At 36.4% G+C, this 15,011-nt stretch overlaps 1 protein-coding gene across 5 annotated transcripts in view; it reads right to left on the bottom strand.

Annotated features, from left to right (window-relative positions):
- LOC124164361 (double-stranded RNA-specific editase 1-like) overlaps positions 1-15,011 on the bottom strand; it is a 99,440-nt gene that overhangs the window by 40,091 nt on the left and 44,338 nt on the right. For 4 of the 5 annotated variants that reach the window (XM_046541650.1, XM_046541649.1, XM_046541648.1 and 1 more), the window contains 2 exons: positions 10,968-11,079; positions 9,384-9,639 (listed from right to left, as the gene is read on the bottom strand). In XM_046541650.1, the coding sequence (XP_046397606.1) occupies positions 9,384-9,639; positions 10,968-11,079 (368 nt within the window). The remainder of the gene's footprint in view (positions 1-9,383; positions 9,640-10,967; positions 11,080-15,011) is intronic. The other variant, XM_046541651.1, reaches the window with a different exon arrangement.

Here is a 15,011-nt window from a genome sequence, read left to right as displayed (position 1 = left end):
CATAGTCCACAGAAAATAAAAATTCCTCAATTGACAAGGTGATAATATCAAAAAGTAATCGTTATTTTCATAACTTTAAGCAGAAAAATCCCTTATCACTAACACTAGTCAATCCATTGGTGGCTGAAAAAATTATTTTACTTTTTTCAGCACATGAACAAAATCAAATTAGTCACGTCTCCCTTGATAATCAATCAAATAGCTCCTTTATAATAAAAATATTCTTTAATCACTAATTACTTAAAATTTACCGGTGCAAACATTTTGCTGCCATTATCATGGTAAGAGCCCATTAAGCATTTTATAAAATGTTTCTGACAAAAATCAATGACAAGTCACAAGAAAATATATTCCATAAGAACATTTATAAGTTTTGTAATACTAAAATACCACTTTTTCAAACACAATACCTAATTAATAAAGGTGATAGTAATTAAGTATAACTGCAGTCATCCCTCGATTATGCAAGACCATGAATGCACTGAGGCACAGATAAAATACTGGCAAACGCATAAAAATAGGTAATGATGTTTTGACATTTAAAGTCCTATTCATATGTCGAAAAATACTTATATAACTAAAATAAAATTGAAAGAATGAAAATTAATATCCTCTCAAATTACAAATACATGAATTACATTTCAATGAGATAACATACTAGCAAGAAGTTGTAAACAAGAGGAAAAATTGAAATTCTAAGATGTTTGTTGTTAAGAACATTACAAATTTTGAAATCAAACACATTTATTGAATATACAGTAAAACCTCTATGTAGTGAACCTCTTTACATCATAAACCTCCATACTTCATACCACCCCTAAGGTCCCGTCAGATTTACATGTAAATGTATAAGCAAACCTCTTTATCTCGTAAAACCTCCACTTATCATACCAAGGCGATACCCCCGAGACAGCCAAACTACCTCCGAAAATCGTACCGAGACAATTAGAGACCATTAATGCAGCCGCGATTATGCCCATGGAATGACATTTTCAGCGATAAATGTTTCACACTTATTTTTTTTTCGTATACACCTTTATTATGCTGTAATTTTCACGTTAATCATTAGTTGTGGCCATTTTGTTCCATATGAGAGCATACCTAACAGTAAATAAGAAAAAAGGTATCCAACTATCCAAATCATTTTAAGTGACTGTTGAATTAAGAGAGATCACATCGTTTTCTCTCGAAACATGGCAAAAATCATGCGATAGCACTCCCTTTCTATAATTATTAAATAATAAATGCATGTTCACTGATGCATGCATGTTTGTTTAAACTAGAGATGGGTCGAATAGCAGATTTCTCGAATTCGAATATCGAATTCGAATATTAAATCATAGCTCGAATATTCGAATACCTCGAATTTCGAATACCTCGAATACTAAGTGATGAATGCTGGAATGTTCGACTCGGTTGCCTATGCAGCAGGCAACACAAGATTTTGGGGAGTAATTTTGATTTCCTTAAAATGATTCGAACAGGAATTTAGCTGATTAATGAATAATTTAATTTTATGGAAACAATTGGGCATATAATTAATTCAACTAACATCGCTTTACCCCCACTCCTGCTGCCAAATGCTAGCTGACAATCTGAGGCATTTTGCAAAATACAAGCTCTTTTCCACCGGATTTTCTTCAATTATTTTTCAGTCCATCTTTGGGAGTTCTCACGAGATAAGAAGATGAATTGGAATTGCTATCAGGGAGAAACCAAATATTCTGAGAAAATATCCTTTTGTCTGTGACTGTAACAATAAAGATTTATAGCACCACTCATAAATTGTAACTTGATATATGTTTTCGGAAAAAAATACCGCATCAACTTCCGAGAAGCTCTGCTGCTCATATCGAGTTTCGCCAGAATGCTAAGTCTCCGTCCTATTTTGACATTTATTTCTTTGCGTAAAATGCTTAAATAAACTCAGAAATACGTCGTGTTTGGTCTTATTCTTTTTGAAATTACGCGCACATTACTAATATTTCAATTCAATAAAGGTGTAACATCAATTGACGAAAGTCATTCTTAGACACCCTTTGTGCTAATAGATGACTCATGCAGCGGTTGACCTCCACAGAAATGGGGAACTTCGAAGCTGGTAGGAAAAAAAAGGTCAGTGGGGGAGGAAAGGGAGGGCCCGAAACACGTTTCTATTGTTCTCGCGTATTTTTTCGAAGCTAAGGTCTTCGTAATATGATCCCTGCGCGAGCTGTGACCTTTTTTTTATTTTGAAGAAGAGGAAAGCCTCAGAGGGGGGGCTAGTGTTGAATGGAGAGGGATACCGGACCTTGGGAAATGCGCTAATGTAAGTATCCCACGGTACTCACACAGCAGTTGACCTCCAGAAATGGGGAACTTCGAAGCAGGTAGCCAGAAAAAGGTCAGTGGGTGAGAAAAGGGGAGAGGGCGTGAAACACGTTTTTATTGTTCTCGTAACTCGATATTTTTTTCGAAGCAGGGGTCTTCGTAATGCGATCCCTGCGCGAGCTGGGACCTTTTGTTTGATTTCGGAGAAGAGGAAAGCGTCAGAGTGGTTGAGGCGAGTGCTGAATGGAGGGGGATAGAGGATCGTGGGAAATGCCCTAAGGTTGCTATCCCACGGCACTGAGTTTCTCCTGGTGGGGGAATCGGGGATTTTCGGATTTTTTCACCCGACTATTTTCGGTTCCCCTCGTCGAACACTTTTCACCGCTAAAATCCACGAATTTGATGCAATTCGTCAACTTGCGTAAAACGGTGCTGCGAGCACTAAATGACTACAGTTCTCTACATTTTTCCGAGTCACTACCAACGACGTGCGTGCGACAGTGTATGACGCGAAATTCAAAGTATTCGAGGTATTCGAGGCGGTACTTTTCGCATAACTATTCGAAATCTCGAATATCGAATACTTTCTAGTATTCGAGGTATTCGAGTATTCGCGGATACTATTCGCACATCTCTAGTTTAAACACATAAATATAATGGTTTAAAAGACAGTTGTGCCATTTCCGAAGGATATGAAAAAATGGTGCCTATCACTGAAACCTCTCTATAGTGAACCTCCATGCATCAAATTGCCCAAATTTTGGTCCCCTCCATTATGATGTAAAGAGGTTTTACTGTAATGACTACTTTATTTGCTTTTACTTGTCCAACAAAAGCACCAGTAAGAATTAACAGAATGAGAACTAAAATATCTTGAAGATGAGTAATTTAGCACTCGTGACCTCAGACTATCACATGATTTGGAAACATAAATTAATTATTATTAAAATGTTAAGTCTGAAATAATTTATATAGCTTACTTTCATAATAATTCATTACGTCAAAAAACAATACCCAACACGAGAGGGAAAGGTTTCATTTATTTATAAATAAAAAATAAGAGTTAATTAATGTTCAACACACTATGGGGAAAGAAAAAAAAGCAAGGGAAAAAAGCTTGCCAGACAATATTCAGAAGTCAAATAATCGAGAGATGACTGCACATTAATTCCACTCCACCAACTTGAAAATAAAGATAAATTTTCACACTTATAAACTACTTCCTCAATCCATCATGTGTAAATTGCTTAGTTTTGTGGAAATTTAAAACAGCTTGCCCAGTGAGTTCAAATGAATACGATTGATTGAACAGTTAGTGCCAAACCTAAACATTGAGCATTTTCATTGCTTAACCTCAATTGTGCAGCGTACACTCCTTGCATTAAGTAAGAGGCTTGATCTCTCATTCAACAAACGCCTAAATTCTAAAGACATAAAACTTTTGGATGAAACATACAGATGCATCAACAGTAACTTAATCCTGCCTCACTTATATAATGCTCTCAGAAATTGATCTGTATCCTCTCTCATAAAGAAAGAAAGAAACAGGTGCTACACAAACAATTAGAGAATAGTCAAGCCATAATGAAGTGAAACATATCATGCTGTCTTTACTTAGCATTAAGAGGGAATGCAGTCTTTCTATAAATGGAGAGAGATCACCATAGTGAACTTACGCAAGTTTATCAACACAATAAATTTTAAAGCTAGCTTAGCTATAACTTCTCAACATAGCATTTCAAATCATTATCAATGTGCCAAAATTCCTTGCAAGTATACTGAAAAGCTGCATGCACATTCAAGTGACTTATGAATACATAAGCCAAGAAAATAAGTAAAATTAAATCGTGCAACAAGCACCTCAAACACCTTCAGGTTCATAGCCATATAGAGGTAACATTTAACAATAAAGCATAAGGAGCAAAAACAGAACTCATTTAGATTGCAAAATAGAGTGAAACCCCTCCTTTGCACAGTAACAAAATATCACTTCAGTCAAAAAAGCATTTGTTATTATGTGGTCAATGAAACAACAAATTCCCAAAAATTAAAGTAACCCAAAGCAGAAAAATGAAATAGATGGCAATTGCAGGAATTTGTCTAATACAGTTGATGTAGTAGCAGTAAAGATGAGGCATCTATCACTGTATTCATTCCTTGTGCTATGAGCTAACAGTATCCCTTACATAAAATTTTCCTCAGTTTTCATCAGGGAACAAAACTACCACAGTGAAAGTTTGTGAGAAATAAACAGTAACCTCTCGATTTTATGAAGGTGGATAATACAAAGTTTCAACGATTCAAAGCAAAACTGTAGGTCCCAACGAAAAGCCTATGCAAAATGCATGCCACATTTCAAAATACAAAGTTTCCAAAATAAGAATTTTTTTTTAAATCACACACCTCAACCTCAGTCCCCAAGTAGTAGTAGTACCTGTTTTAATGGACAAGTAAGAAAAGCTCTAAAACAAAACTATTAATAACAGGGTATTCATGATCATGGTTTCTTCGTGTAACTTTTAACGCAAACTTGCATTGGGTGATAAGACTGGAAGATAGAAATTACATGGAACGACTGGAGACGGATCAAGGATGAAGGTGGCATAATGGCATTGGGCTCAGCTAATTCTCAGTCCTTTAGTACAGCCCTGACAACAAGACAATGATACCTTATGTTATGTGGTCGCGTGGGATGCAATTTTAAGGCATTACAGAATGCAATGCTATGAAGTAATCTACTTTCTCTGGCATCCTTTTTTTTATAGATTTAGAAAAGAAAATTTAGGCCTGCAAAAAAAACACTTCACTCTTTAGAGCAGTAGCGTACCTAGGGATGAGCTCTGGGGGGGGAGGGTGGTGGGGGGGGGGTTGGTCTACCCCCAGGCAATGGGGTCCGGGGAAAATTTTGAAAAATGACATGCCTGGAAATACATTTTACATCATTGTGGCACTAAAGCTTTAACTTTAAGCAGATGCAGTTATTACATGACATAACTAGATAATGGTTTTAAATAATTTTTAAATTTCTCTGAGGCTTTGGGGGAGGATCTATCCCCCCATAGTTACGCCACTGCTTTAGAGGATTGTAGGTAATATGGCCTACGATGTCAATGATGGTTGACCCCCTGCTGGTGTAGTGAGTGAGTGAAGGCAAGCTATGGAAGCTATTGAAAGCAGACATTGAAGAAACGATTTTCAGCTAAAAAACTATAGTGACTGCAGTTAACCTAAGCTCTGTCGATGGGCATTATGCTTGGTAGAAATTTGAAATTACATTAGTTGATAATGAATAAAATAAATAATAAAGTTGATGCCAGAAAGATGACATTTTAACATGAGCATCCAATTCTGTATTTATTTATTATTACACATTGCTGCAAGTAGACTATTGCCTGGTGGTAGCATTAGATGTATACACATGAATAACAAATGTAACTATCTAATACCTACAAAGTTTAGAAACGGAAAAGACATCCATGGTAAAAAAATAACACATAAATTCTAATCTCATACTGTATCATGAAGTCCTACTTTCAGTGTGATTGTGTGCAGGTAAATAAACTTATGGCACTATTTTCAGCTTGAGTCACATTGATTGGACTAAGGATATGAAATACTGTTGGGTCCCTCTGGCCATGTCGTCCACTAGCTCGCTCACTTACTTGTATAATGTCAGCATCTTTTGAATATTCATTCTGATCTTTAAAAATGTTTTTACTTACAAACAGTGGTAGCGTCAGTAAAAGGCTCACCACAACGATAGAGAAAAGAAACAAGAGAAAATTCCCAACAGGCAGGTAATAAATAGTGAGTGATAAGATCAATGGAAGGTGAAATGGATGAAAAATTAAATCCTTGCCATATGAAATGTGATAATATAATCCAATACTCTTGGATCTCTAGTACATCATGCCATTCATTCCTTAGAATTATGTTATTTGCCACACAATTTCTTAATTTGAGTCAATTGTGCAAATTGATGTTTTTAGAATGATTTGACAATGAAGATGAATGAACTGACTACGCTACTCAAGTCACGAAATATCAAATGTACGAGAAAATATTTCTCAGGACAAAAACTGTAATAATTTTGTTGGATGATAAGCTGAAACAGTCGGTATTTCATAGTTGAACAATAATAGAATCATATTAAAACCTATTTTCCCCAGCATATGAGGCTAAGAAATTTGGAGCAGCAATATTTAGCTTCATAAACCTCTATCTCATCAATGCACATTAAGTTCGTCTGTTTCTGGGAAAAGTAGTGCATAACAACATCAAACAAAATACATATAAACAGACAAGGACATCAAACAACTGCTACAGACATACACCAACTTCAAGGTTTAAGTGACACATCAACTCAAATAACAGACAGTAAAGCCAACACCACCTAGAGAGAAGGGCTGCGTGCTCGAGGTTGAAAAACAAGCAATGTAAGCATCCAAGGGCCCAAGTATCCGTAATTCGGGGTTCTTTCTTTGCTTTCTACTGCAAGAGTCATTGTCCGCAAAATGTGTTATCGCTATCGCAAATGACGCTTATTGTTATCAAGCTAAAGGGATATATTGATGCATATAATTTTGGTCTAGCATGTGTCCTACAATGGTTTAAAAGTACAGTGTACTTAATTGTCGGGGTAACTATGAATTAAGTATAAAAGTTACAGTACTTTGTTTTCCGAAGGTTGCAGAATTGGAGAAGAAATGGACTAGGAGCAAACCAATAGTAAATTTAGCGCCCACATCATACTTGCGAGTAATATAATAAATTTAACTTATAGTAATGTTGTATTTAATGTCATATTGCTTTCAAAAAATTTACTAAATGGTGGTTATAAATTTGTGGTAATCCTGGTATGAGTAGACTGACCAGACTGGTGAGAGATGACTAAACTATTTTTTTTAAATTGTTAGTTTCTATGACCCAATCAAAATGCCCATATTGATAAGTGTTTTTCTAAACCCTCATTCTTGTGAATTTCAAAAAATGCACTGCAATAACTACTGTTGACAATTTGTGCACTTGTTGAGAGAGACAAATTCATAAGATTCTCTCCAGGTGATGTTGTTGAAGCCACTGACATGGATACAGCACAAGTTTCAGAAAGCTCGGAAAACATTAACTGAATGAATAGAAGGGAAAACCCAATTTCATGTACATCACAAAGACAGCGGCCACTAACATCTAAAAACACCAACTTATCAAAGCTGCAATCCAAAAATAATCATAAAACCACTACCGAATCAACAATAATTTCAATTGAAAAGATGAATGAATTGTTTCAGAGCTTTTATTTATTCCACTGACTGAGGTGATAATGATATAAACATAGGATTCCCTTTTCTCCTTTCAAAAGAGAGCAAGTGGAGATTTAAATGTGAGTGAAGAGAACAAGAGAAAAATTAAATCTATAGCCTTGAACGAATGCAAAATAATATAAGACTGAATTTATGAGAACATAACTTCCAGACTAGAACTTCCATGAAACTGGAAAGTTAATTTTCTATGACAAAACGTAAACCTTTGATATTTTTGCAGTGATGAGAAAAGTAATGGTGACTTGTGAATGACAATCACCAAACAACAAATTATAAAATTAAACATTACTTTTTTGCTCAGTTAAATTTAGAGACAAGAAGCTTTCTGCAAGTAAATACTGCCATTTAAAATGCTACAAAAAGAATTTGGCAATTCAACTACACCTAAATACAGCATTTTTATCACAATTTATAAATCATGAATTTTAGTGGCTTTTATGACATAATATAAGATTGATATTTCAGTATTTATTAAATTTTTGATTTAAGAAGTATTTATTTTGTAGTACATATAACAATCAAGCTTGATGGAATAAGCAAAAGCACTGCTGCTGGAAAAGATTGCTCTAAACATTATTGATAAAATGATTTTCCTCATGGATAAGGCTACATTAATAAACTTCTCAAAGATACCTGAAAAATACATCTGAATAATACACTCCTGCAATATGTTTCAAATGGATGATACAGGTGAGATGTAAATATTTATTGCTAACAATCTCACTGGGATAAGAAATAAATAAACGAATGTATAAACAAACACAACACTTTCAGTGATTGGTGCAAAATTATTAATATGCACAAATCATGCTAAGCAGTGGCTGTTCTTGATGAAAATCCGAAGCACTGCATGTGTAAAATTTCCGGTTCCTGCAAACATTTCCCATGAATTTCTCATGGCCAATATTGTAATAGCTTAGCGTGAAATATTAAAAGGGGGTTTCACTAACCTTGAAATCCAAATAATTTCCGGAATAAGATCATTTTTTTAATTTTGACAATAATTATGATTATTTAAACCAAAGTTCTGCGTAAGGTGCACTCAGTCAGACTTGAGTGTCTCATCTGAATTTTTCCGGCTATTCTTATGCTATATTTTAATTATCTACCTTTGATTCAAATCTTAATGAATGCACTTGAAGCAGGATTGATTCAGGCCAGAATGCTAATAGCTCATTCATTGCTCAAGACATTAAAAATACTCATTCCACAATCTTATTCCTAAGGACTAATATCATTCCACAAAGCATACAAAAAGTCATTCACAAGCGATCGTGCTCTTGGCAATTGTGAGCAAGACAATTCTCCTCCATTAACCACACAAAATCTGAAAAATTAAACCCATTGATTTTTTCATCAATTTTTTAATTGAATTTGATTCCCTTACTTTGAGATAATATCAACGATTTCTCTTGCACATAAATCCAATTCCTCATTTACCTTGGTGAAAACATTAATCAGCAAATGCTTTGGAAGAGGGCAAAATATTTTGGCAAAGTTAATGCGACTAATGATTTCAAATTTAAAATTTTTTATGGCACGAGCAATTTTATTACTCCCACTTCATTGCAGAACATGATTGTTACCCATTTTCAATGTTTCCCACAACATTGTTGAGTGGACATTGTGTAACAAGCGGAGATATTGCCAGGCACAATGCCAATGAACTGCCAGAGTACTGTCAACAAAACACTGATATTGTTATGGAACTGATAACTTACGTAAGGTCGCATGGGGGAGGAGAGGTCATACCTGCATTACACCGTCCCAAGTCTGTATCCCATCAGATGACTTGACTGGTATTGTACCCTCGCCTGACTCTATCTTTGTCCGCAACTGTCCCCGAGCTCTACGGTTTGGGTGCCGGTCGAGCGGTGCCGTGGAAGAGACCACGCCAGAGGTGCCAAGACCCCGGTTCGTAGACTGCCCACCGCTTCCAGCAGACCCATTAGCAGCCTGATTGTCACCTGCACCTTGCATGCACCCCAACTCATGCGGCGAAAAAATCCTGGAAGGTGAAATGACATCAGGGAAAAAATTATAAATCTGTGAGGATGAGGTTCATTTCTCAAGAAGCGACTGTGGCTATCGTCACTGGAATAGTCTACAAGTTCCATGTAACAACGTAAACATTTCCCAATACACTATGGAAGGCAAATTTGCTGGCGTCGACCTCTAAGCGACTTTAAGACCCTGCCCAGAGGTGTCAGAGCTGCTGCAAGCGATAATTTGTCCGAGAATTGAGTCCAACCACTGCATGAAGTTCAACAAAGCTGAATATTTCATCACAATAGGAACAGAAGATGATTGAAAACGTGAGAGATCATCCAGCCATAAATGATTTGCAACATTCTCAATATGGGGGCGTTCAAATGGCCATACCTTTAGTGTAACTACTAAAAGGTCAGAGCATACTAGTTTCAGTCGCTTGAAGGAAAATCGGCCACATATCAGGAAAAATCCATAGTGATTGAAATGTGAGCGATGACAGCCACAGTTGCTCCTTGGAAAATTACCTTAATTAAGCTTAAATGAAGTAAAATATTTATTTAGCAATTGACAGGTAAAAAGATAAAGCTAAAATGAAACTTCTGCGGTCAAATCTCTGCCCAGGCAAGTGAATTTATTCAAGAGGTATTATTTCAAAATGGCATAATGCATGAATACAAATTTCCATTGAAATAATTTGTGATCCTTAAATGACGTTCTTTGCCTTAGTCAAAATTATGAGAACTAACCACAAATTACAGAAAAAGCTATTGAATTTCAATTAAATCTAAAGATTAATTACGGTAAATGCTAAAATATATGTTTGGCACTTACATATAAACATTTATGAGTATCAAGTTTTTCCCCAACTTATTCTAATATTATTTTCACCATTACAGAATGAATACACTGGGTTTAAGATCAATATTGTAAATCTCCAAAGGCTTATTTCCACGATGGCAGGAAGCAACTACTTTCTCTGTGATTATAGCACAGAAGTCTGACCCATGAAATTATTCAATTACAAACTATTTCTGTGTCATCATAGCTCTAATTTTCTTCAATTTTTTCAGCATACCAGCTGGTGAAATGTAAAATTTGAAAAATATTTTTAAGCTATAATGATTCCAAAATTTCATCCCAATACACTCAAACTATAAACTTTGCACTTGCTTTAATACTCCGCATAGAAAATTGAGAGCATTGTGAGGCATATAACATTTTGTGATATCATTTGAAATAGCGTGGAGAAAAACAAATAGCGACCACCATCGTGTCAGAATAAAATTATTACCAGAGGTCAAAAAACCTACATCAGAGAGAGATTTATCATTGAGAGTAACCCACCTGGCATCTCCACATGGTGCTGTGTTTATGTACAAATGGAATTTGATTCCTTGCTTGACTCTGTAGCCATAACCACTAGGGCGATGTTCAAATATTGATGTTTGAGCTGCTTCTAGTGGAAAAAAAATTACAAGCATCCATGAAATACATTAGATCACATCAAAAATATATTTATTCTATACTACAAAGCACTGGTACCCATGGTCCATGCTCAATGTACAAAGCAAATTTATTGAAAGTGATTGTGGTTCCAAAGCAAGCCATAGCCTACACATATAAGTATCTACGTAGCATGAAAATGTCTACAGTGGAACCCCGACTATCATTCCTGCATTGATCGTTTTCCCGCATTCATCGTTCGCCGCTCCTGGTCCCAAATTAAGTTCCATAAAGACAATGTAATTTTTTCCTGCATCTATCGTTCCCCGAAGTATCGTTTTCCCGCATTGATTATTTGAAGATCGCGGTCCTGTCGAATAATTTTCCCGCATTCATCGTTTGATAAAAATGAGACGAAGTGTTTACAACGTGATGCACAAAGGTTAAGAAAACACTTAGCTGTTTCACAAAATAAAATATATTGCGACCGGTTTCGATACAGCGTATCATCATCTGGCCAGATGATGATACGCTGTATCGAAACCGGTCGCAATATATTTTATTTTGTGAAACAGCTAAGTGTTTTCTTAACCTTTGTGCATCATGAAGGAGTTTCACCATGTTACGCCAACCACCAACGCATTCATTGTTTACAACGTGTTATTTATGGCTAATAACGACAGACACATAGTTTGAATCTTCCCCAGGAGATTGAAATGCGATAGGGAGAAGCAGAGTGCCGTGGGATAGTTACATTAGCGCATTTCCCAAGATCCGGTATCCCCCTCCATTCAGCACTCACCTCCCCCCGGTTGAAGATTTCCTCTTCTTCGAAATAAAAAAGTTCCCAGCTCGAGCAGGGATCGTATTACGACGACCTTAGCTTCAAAAGAAAATATCAAGTTACTCAAGAACAGAAGAAACCTTTTTCACGCCTCCCCTGCTCTGCGCCTGCCCTTCTCAACCGCTGACTTTTTTTTTAGCCGACTCGCTTCAAAGATCCCCACTTCTGGAGGTCAACTGCTGCACGAATCACCAATTAACCCAAAAGGTGTCTAAAAATGAATTTCGGTAATTGGTATTATACTTTTATTAGATTGAGATATTAGTGATGTGCACGTAATTCAGTAAAGAATGATACCAAACACGACGTAATTCTAACGTTATTTAAGCATTTTAAGCAAGGAAATAGTTGGTGGTGATTTCGATTAATCACGATGGTGATTTCTGGCGAATATCGATATCCTCGCAGCTGATAGTGAGCTTCACGGCAGTTGATGCGATTTTTTTTTTCGAAAACAATGTCTGGCTACAATTTATGAGTTATGCTACAAGTCTCACTTGTCTGAGTTGCTAACGAAGCGATGTCTTCTCAGGATATTTTGTTTCTCTCTACTAGCAATCTGAATTCATCTGCTCATCTAGAGCTACACTACTTATTGTTAGAAATGAGTGGGTAAGTTGCCTTCTCTATGGGATAAAAAATTTCATTGCGCATTCATATGGTCATGCTTCACCCTCTGCAGTAAGCTCTGCTTACGCCGTACGCGATAGCATTAGTGCTGCACTTCACCTTGTACGAGTGGTTCCGTACTTTCCGGGGTGGGTTGACTTAAAACTAGCGAGTGTTTTCCGTGTGGGTTCAATGGAGTCCGGTTTCATTTTTATTAATTTTATTCTTATTCGTCTTCGGACCATGGCCCTTCCGAAGACACAAGTGAGAACTTTAAAAGATGGACTGAAAATAATTGATGATGAAGAAAAGAATCCGGGCTAGAAATACGTGAATATTGCAGAACGCCTCAGTATGTCTGGTAGCACATGACGGCAGGGGTGGGGGTAGAGCGAGATCCCTGGTGAAAACAAGAAGTGGGATGAAGCCGAGGATCAGTTGGGCGTGCCGCTGACGATTAACGCCACATTGCCTCAATCATATTAAAAATTTAATTGCTAGAAAGGAACATTTCACATTATAAACTATTTTTGGCCTTCTTGATCCATCTCATAACCAATCACTGCGACGGCGAAATCAATTGTTTGAGGCATAACACGCACATTTCTCTCGTAAATACGGGTATTTGAAATGGCATTTGATGGATAAGAATTTTTACATCAGATAGAAATGCATAATAGTAGTGAAAATTCCGAGTGGAGTGCAAAAATTTTTTAGCAAGGCGGCTTGTTCCTTTAGGATATTTGAAAGAGAGATAAGTCGAATCAACAATATGACCTAAGTGTTTCGATAAACTAATAATATTCCCGTAATCAGCTAAAATCTTGTTTGAATCGATTAACCCTCGAGCGCCCACGGTTGCGTATACGCAACCGAAGTTACAATGTCGCGAATACAGTCCCTGACGCCACAACGTAATTCTTATCGGCTAATGAAACTACTACATTGTGCGTAAGTGTTCTATCTACATGTTCCAATGATTTCTTTCGGCAACCAGTCGAGCACACGGCAGAAAGGGTGGCAGACATAGCTCGCGGTGCAGTCTACGCTCAATATGGATGTACGCTTCGTGTAAGTAGAAGTCTAATTTTTATTCCTTGTATTTTCCGGCACATATTTTGCAATACTTTGTTGACAGATACTATAATGATACTAACTATATCATTTTTTGGCAAATTAATGACTATATGTTCAAAATAATTGGTCTTGATTCATGCGGTTGCGTATACGCAACCACGGGCGGTAATGGTAGCGATAAGAATTTTTCTCAAATATCGGCGATTTTTTAAATTATTATGTCATCGTGCAGTTTTTAATATAAGTTTCACAGTAATGATGTATATATTTGTTTAAATGTTTAACACAACAAAGAAATATTTTTGTGCATATATTGGGAAGTAAATTATTTATAGGTTCTCCCCAATTATTGATGGATTATTTACTTCATACATTTCTTATGATCTTTTGAAAAATGAGTATTATTGATTTGCATTATTAAAGACAAAGACGAGTATCATTATGCATTAATTATAAATTTCAGTGATATTACATTGAAAGAAGCTCTTAAAATCCTTGAAGCTGATGATATTGATGGTGATTTAGATGCCATTTACATAGAACCACCGGAATGAAACATCGCGTCTGATGAAGATTCCGCAGAAGAAGATGACGCCGGCAAAGTTGACAATTTATCTGGTCGACAATTGGGTGCAGGTGCTGAGGTTGTTTTCCGCAGGATATCTGGCGACCTTTTACCTGATATTGGGACTGTGCCTGCCGTCTTTTGTGGAGAGCAGAATTACACATCCGCAACGCCGAGTGAGTCAACTACTGCACATAATTTGTCTTTGAGTGACAGAAGAAATATTTACAAAAAGAAAAGAAAATGTGTTCATAATCAAGAGGACGTTGTTTGGGAGGAAAAAGACATAAGTTATTTCCTGCCCCCTTTTCCGGAACAAAATTACTCTGAGTTTAGTAATAAATCATGCGTAGAAATGTTTGAATTATTTTTTGATAGTGATATTTTGGAACATTTAGTGACCGAGAGCAATAAATATGCGCTCTTCCTAAATTTGCCACATCAAATTATCGAGAAAGATGAGCTCAAAGTTTATCTTGGAATTCTTTTGCTTTCGAGTTATCAACATTTACCCAACAAGAGAATGTTTTGGGAAGAAAGCGGTGATACCCGTTGTGAAATGGTTGCTGGGACTATGCGACGGAATCGCTTCCTAGAAATATGTAGATTCCTGCATTGTGCGGATAACAATAGTCCAATTACAGGTGACAAAATGTGGAAATTGCGCCCTATTCTAGAGAAGTTTAGCCTAAATTGCCGCAAACATTTTAGACCGGTACGAGAAATTGATTATGACGAGAGCATGGTTGCATATTATGGCCGACATTCTTGTAAGCAATTTATTCGCGGAAAACCTATCCGTTTCGGGTACAAGACGTGGTGTCTGAATACAAAAACTGGCTATCTAATT

This window comes from Ischnura elegans, chromosome 8, assembly GCF_921293095.1.
Source record: "Ischnura elegans chromosome 8, ioIscEleg1.1, whole genome shotgun sequence".
NCBI classification, from domain to species: Eukaryota; Metazoa; Arthropoda; class Insecta; order Odonata; family Coenagrionidae; genus Ischnura; species Ischnura elegans.
Note: the sequence above shows the minus strand (reverse complement) of the source record. Positions and strands in the feature narration are given on the sequence as shown.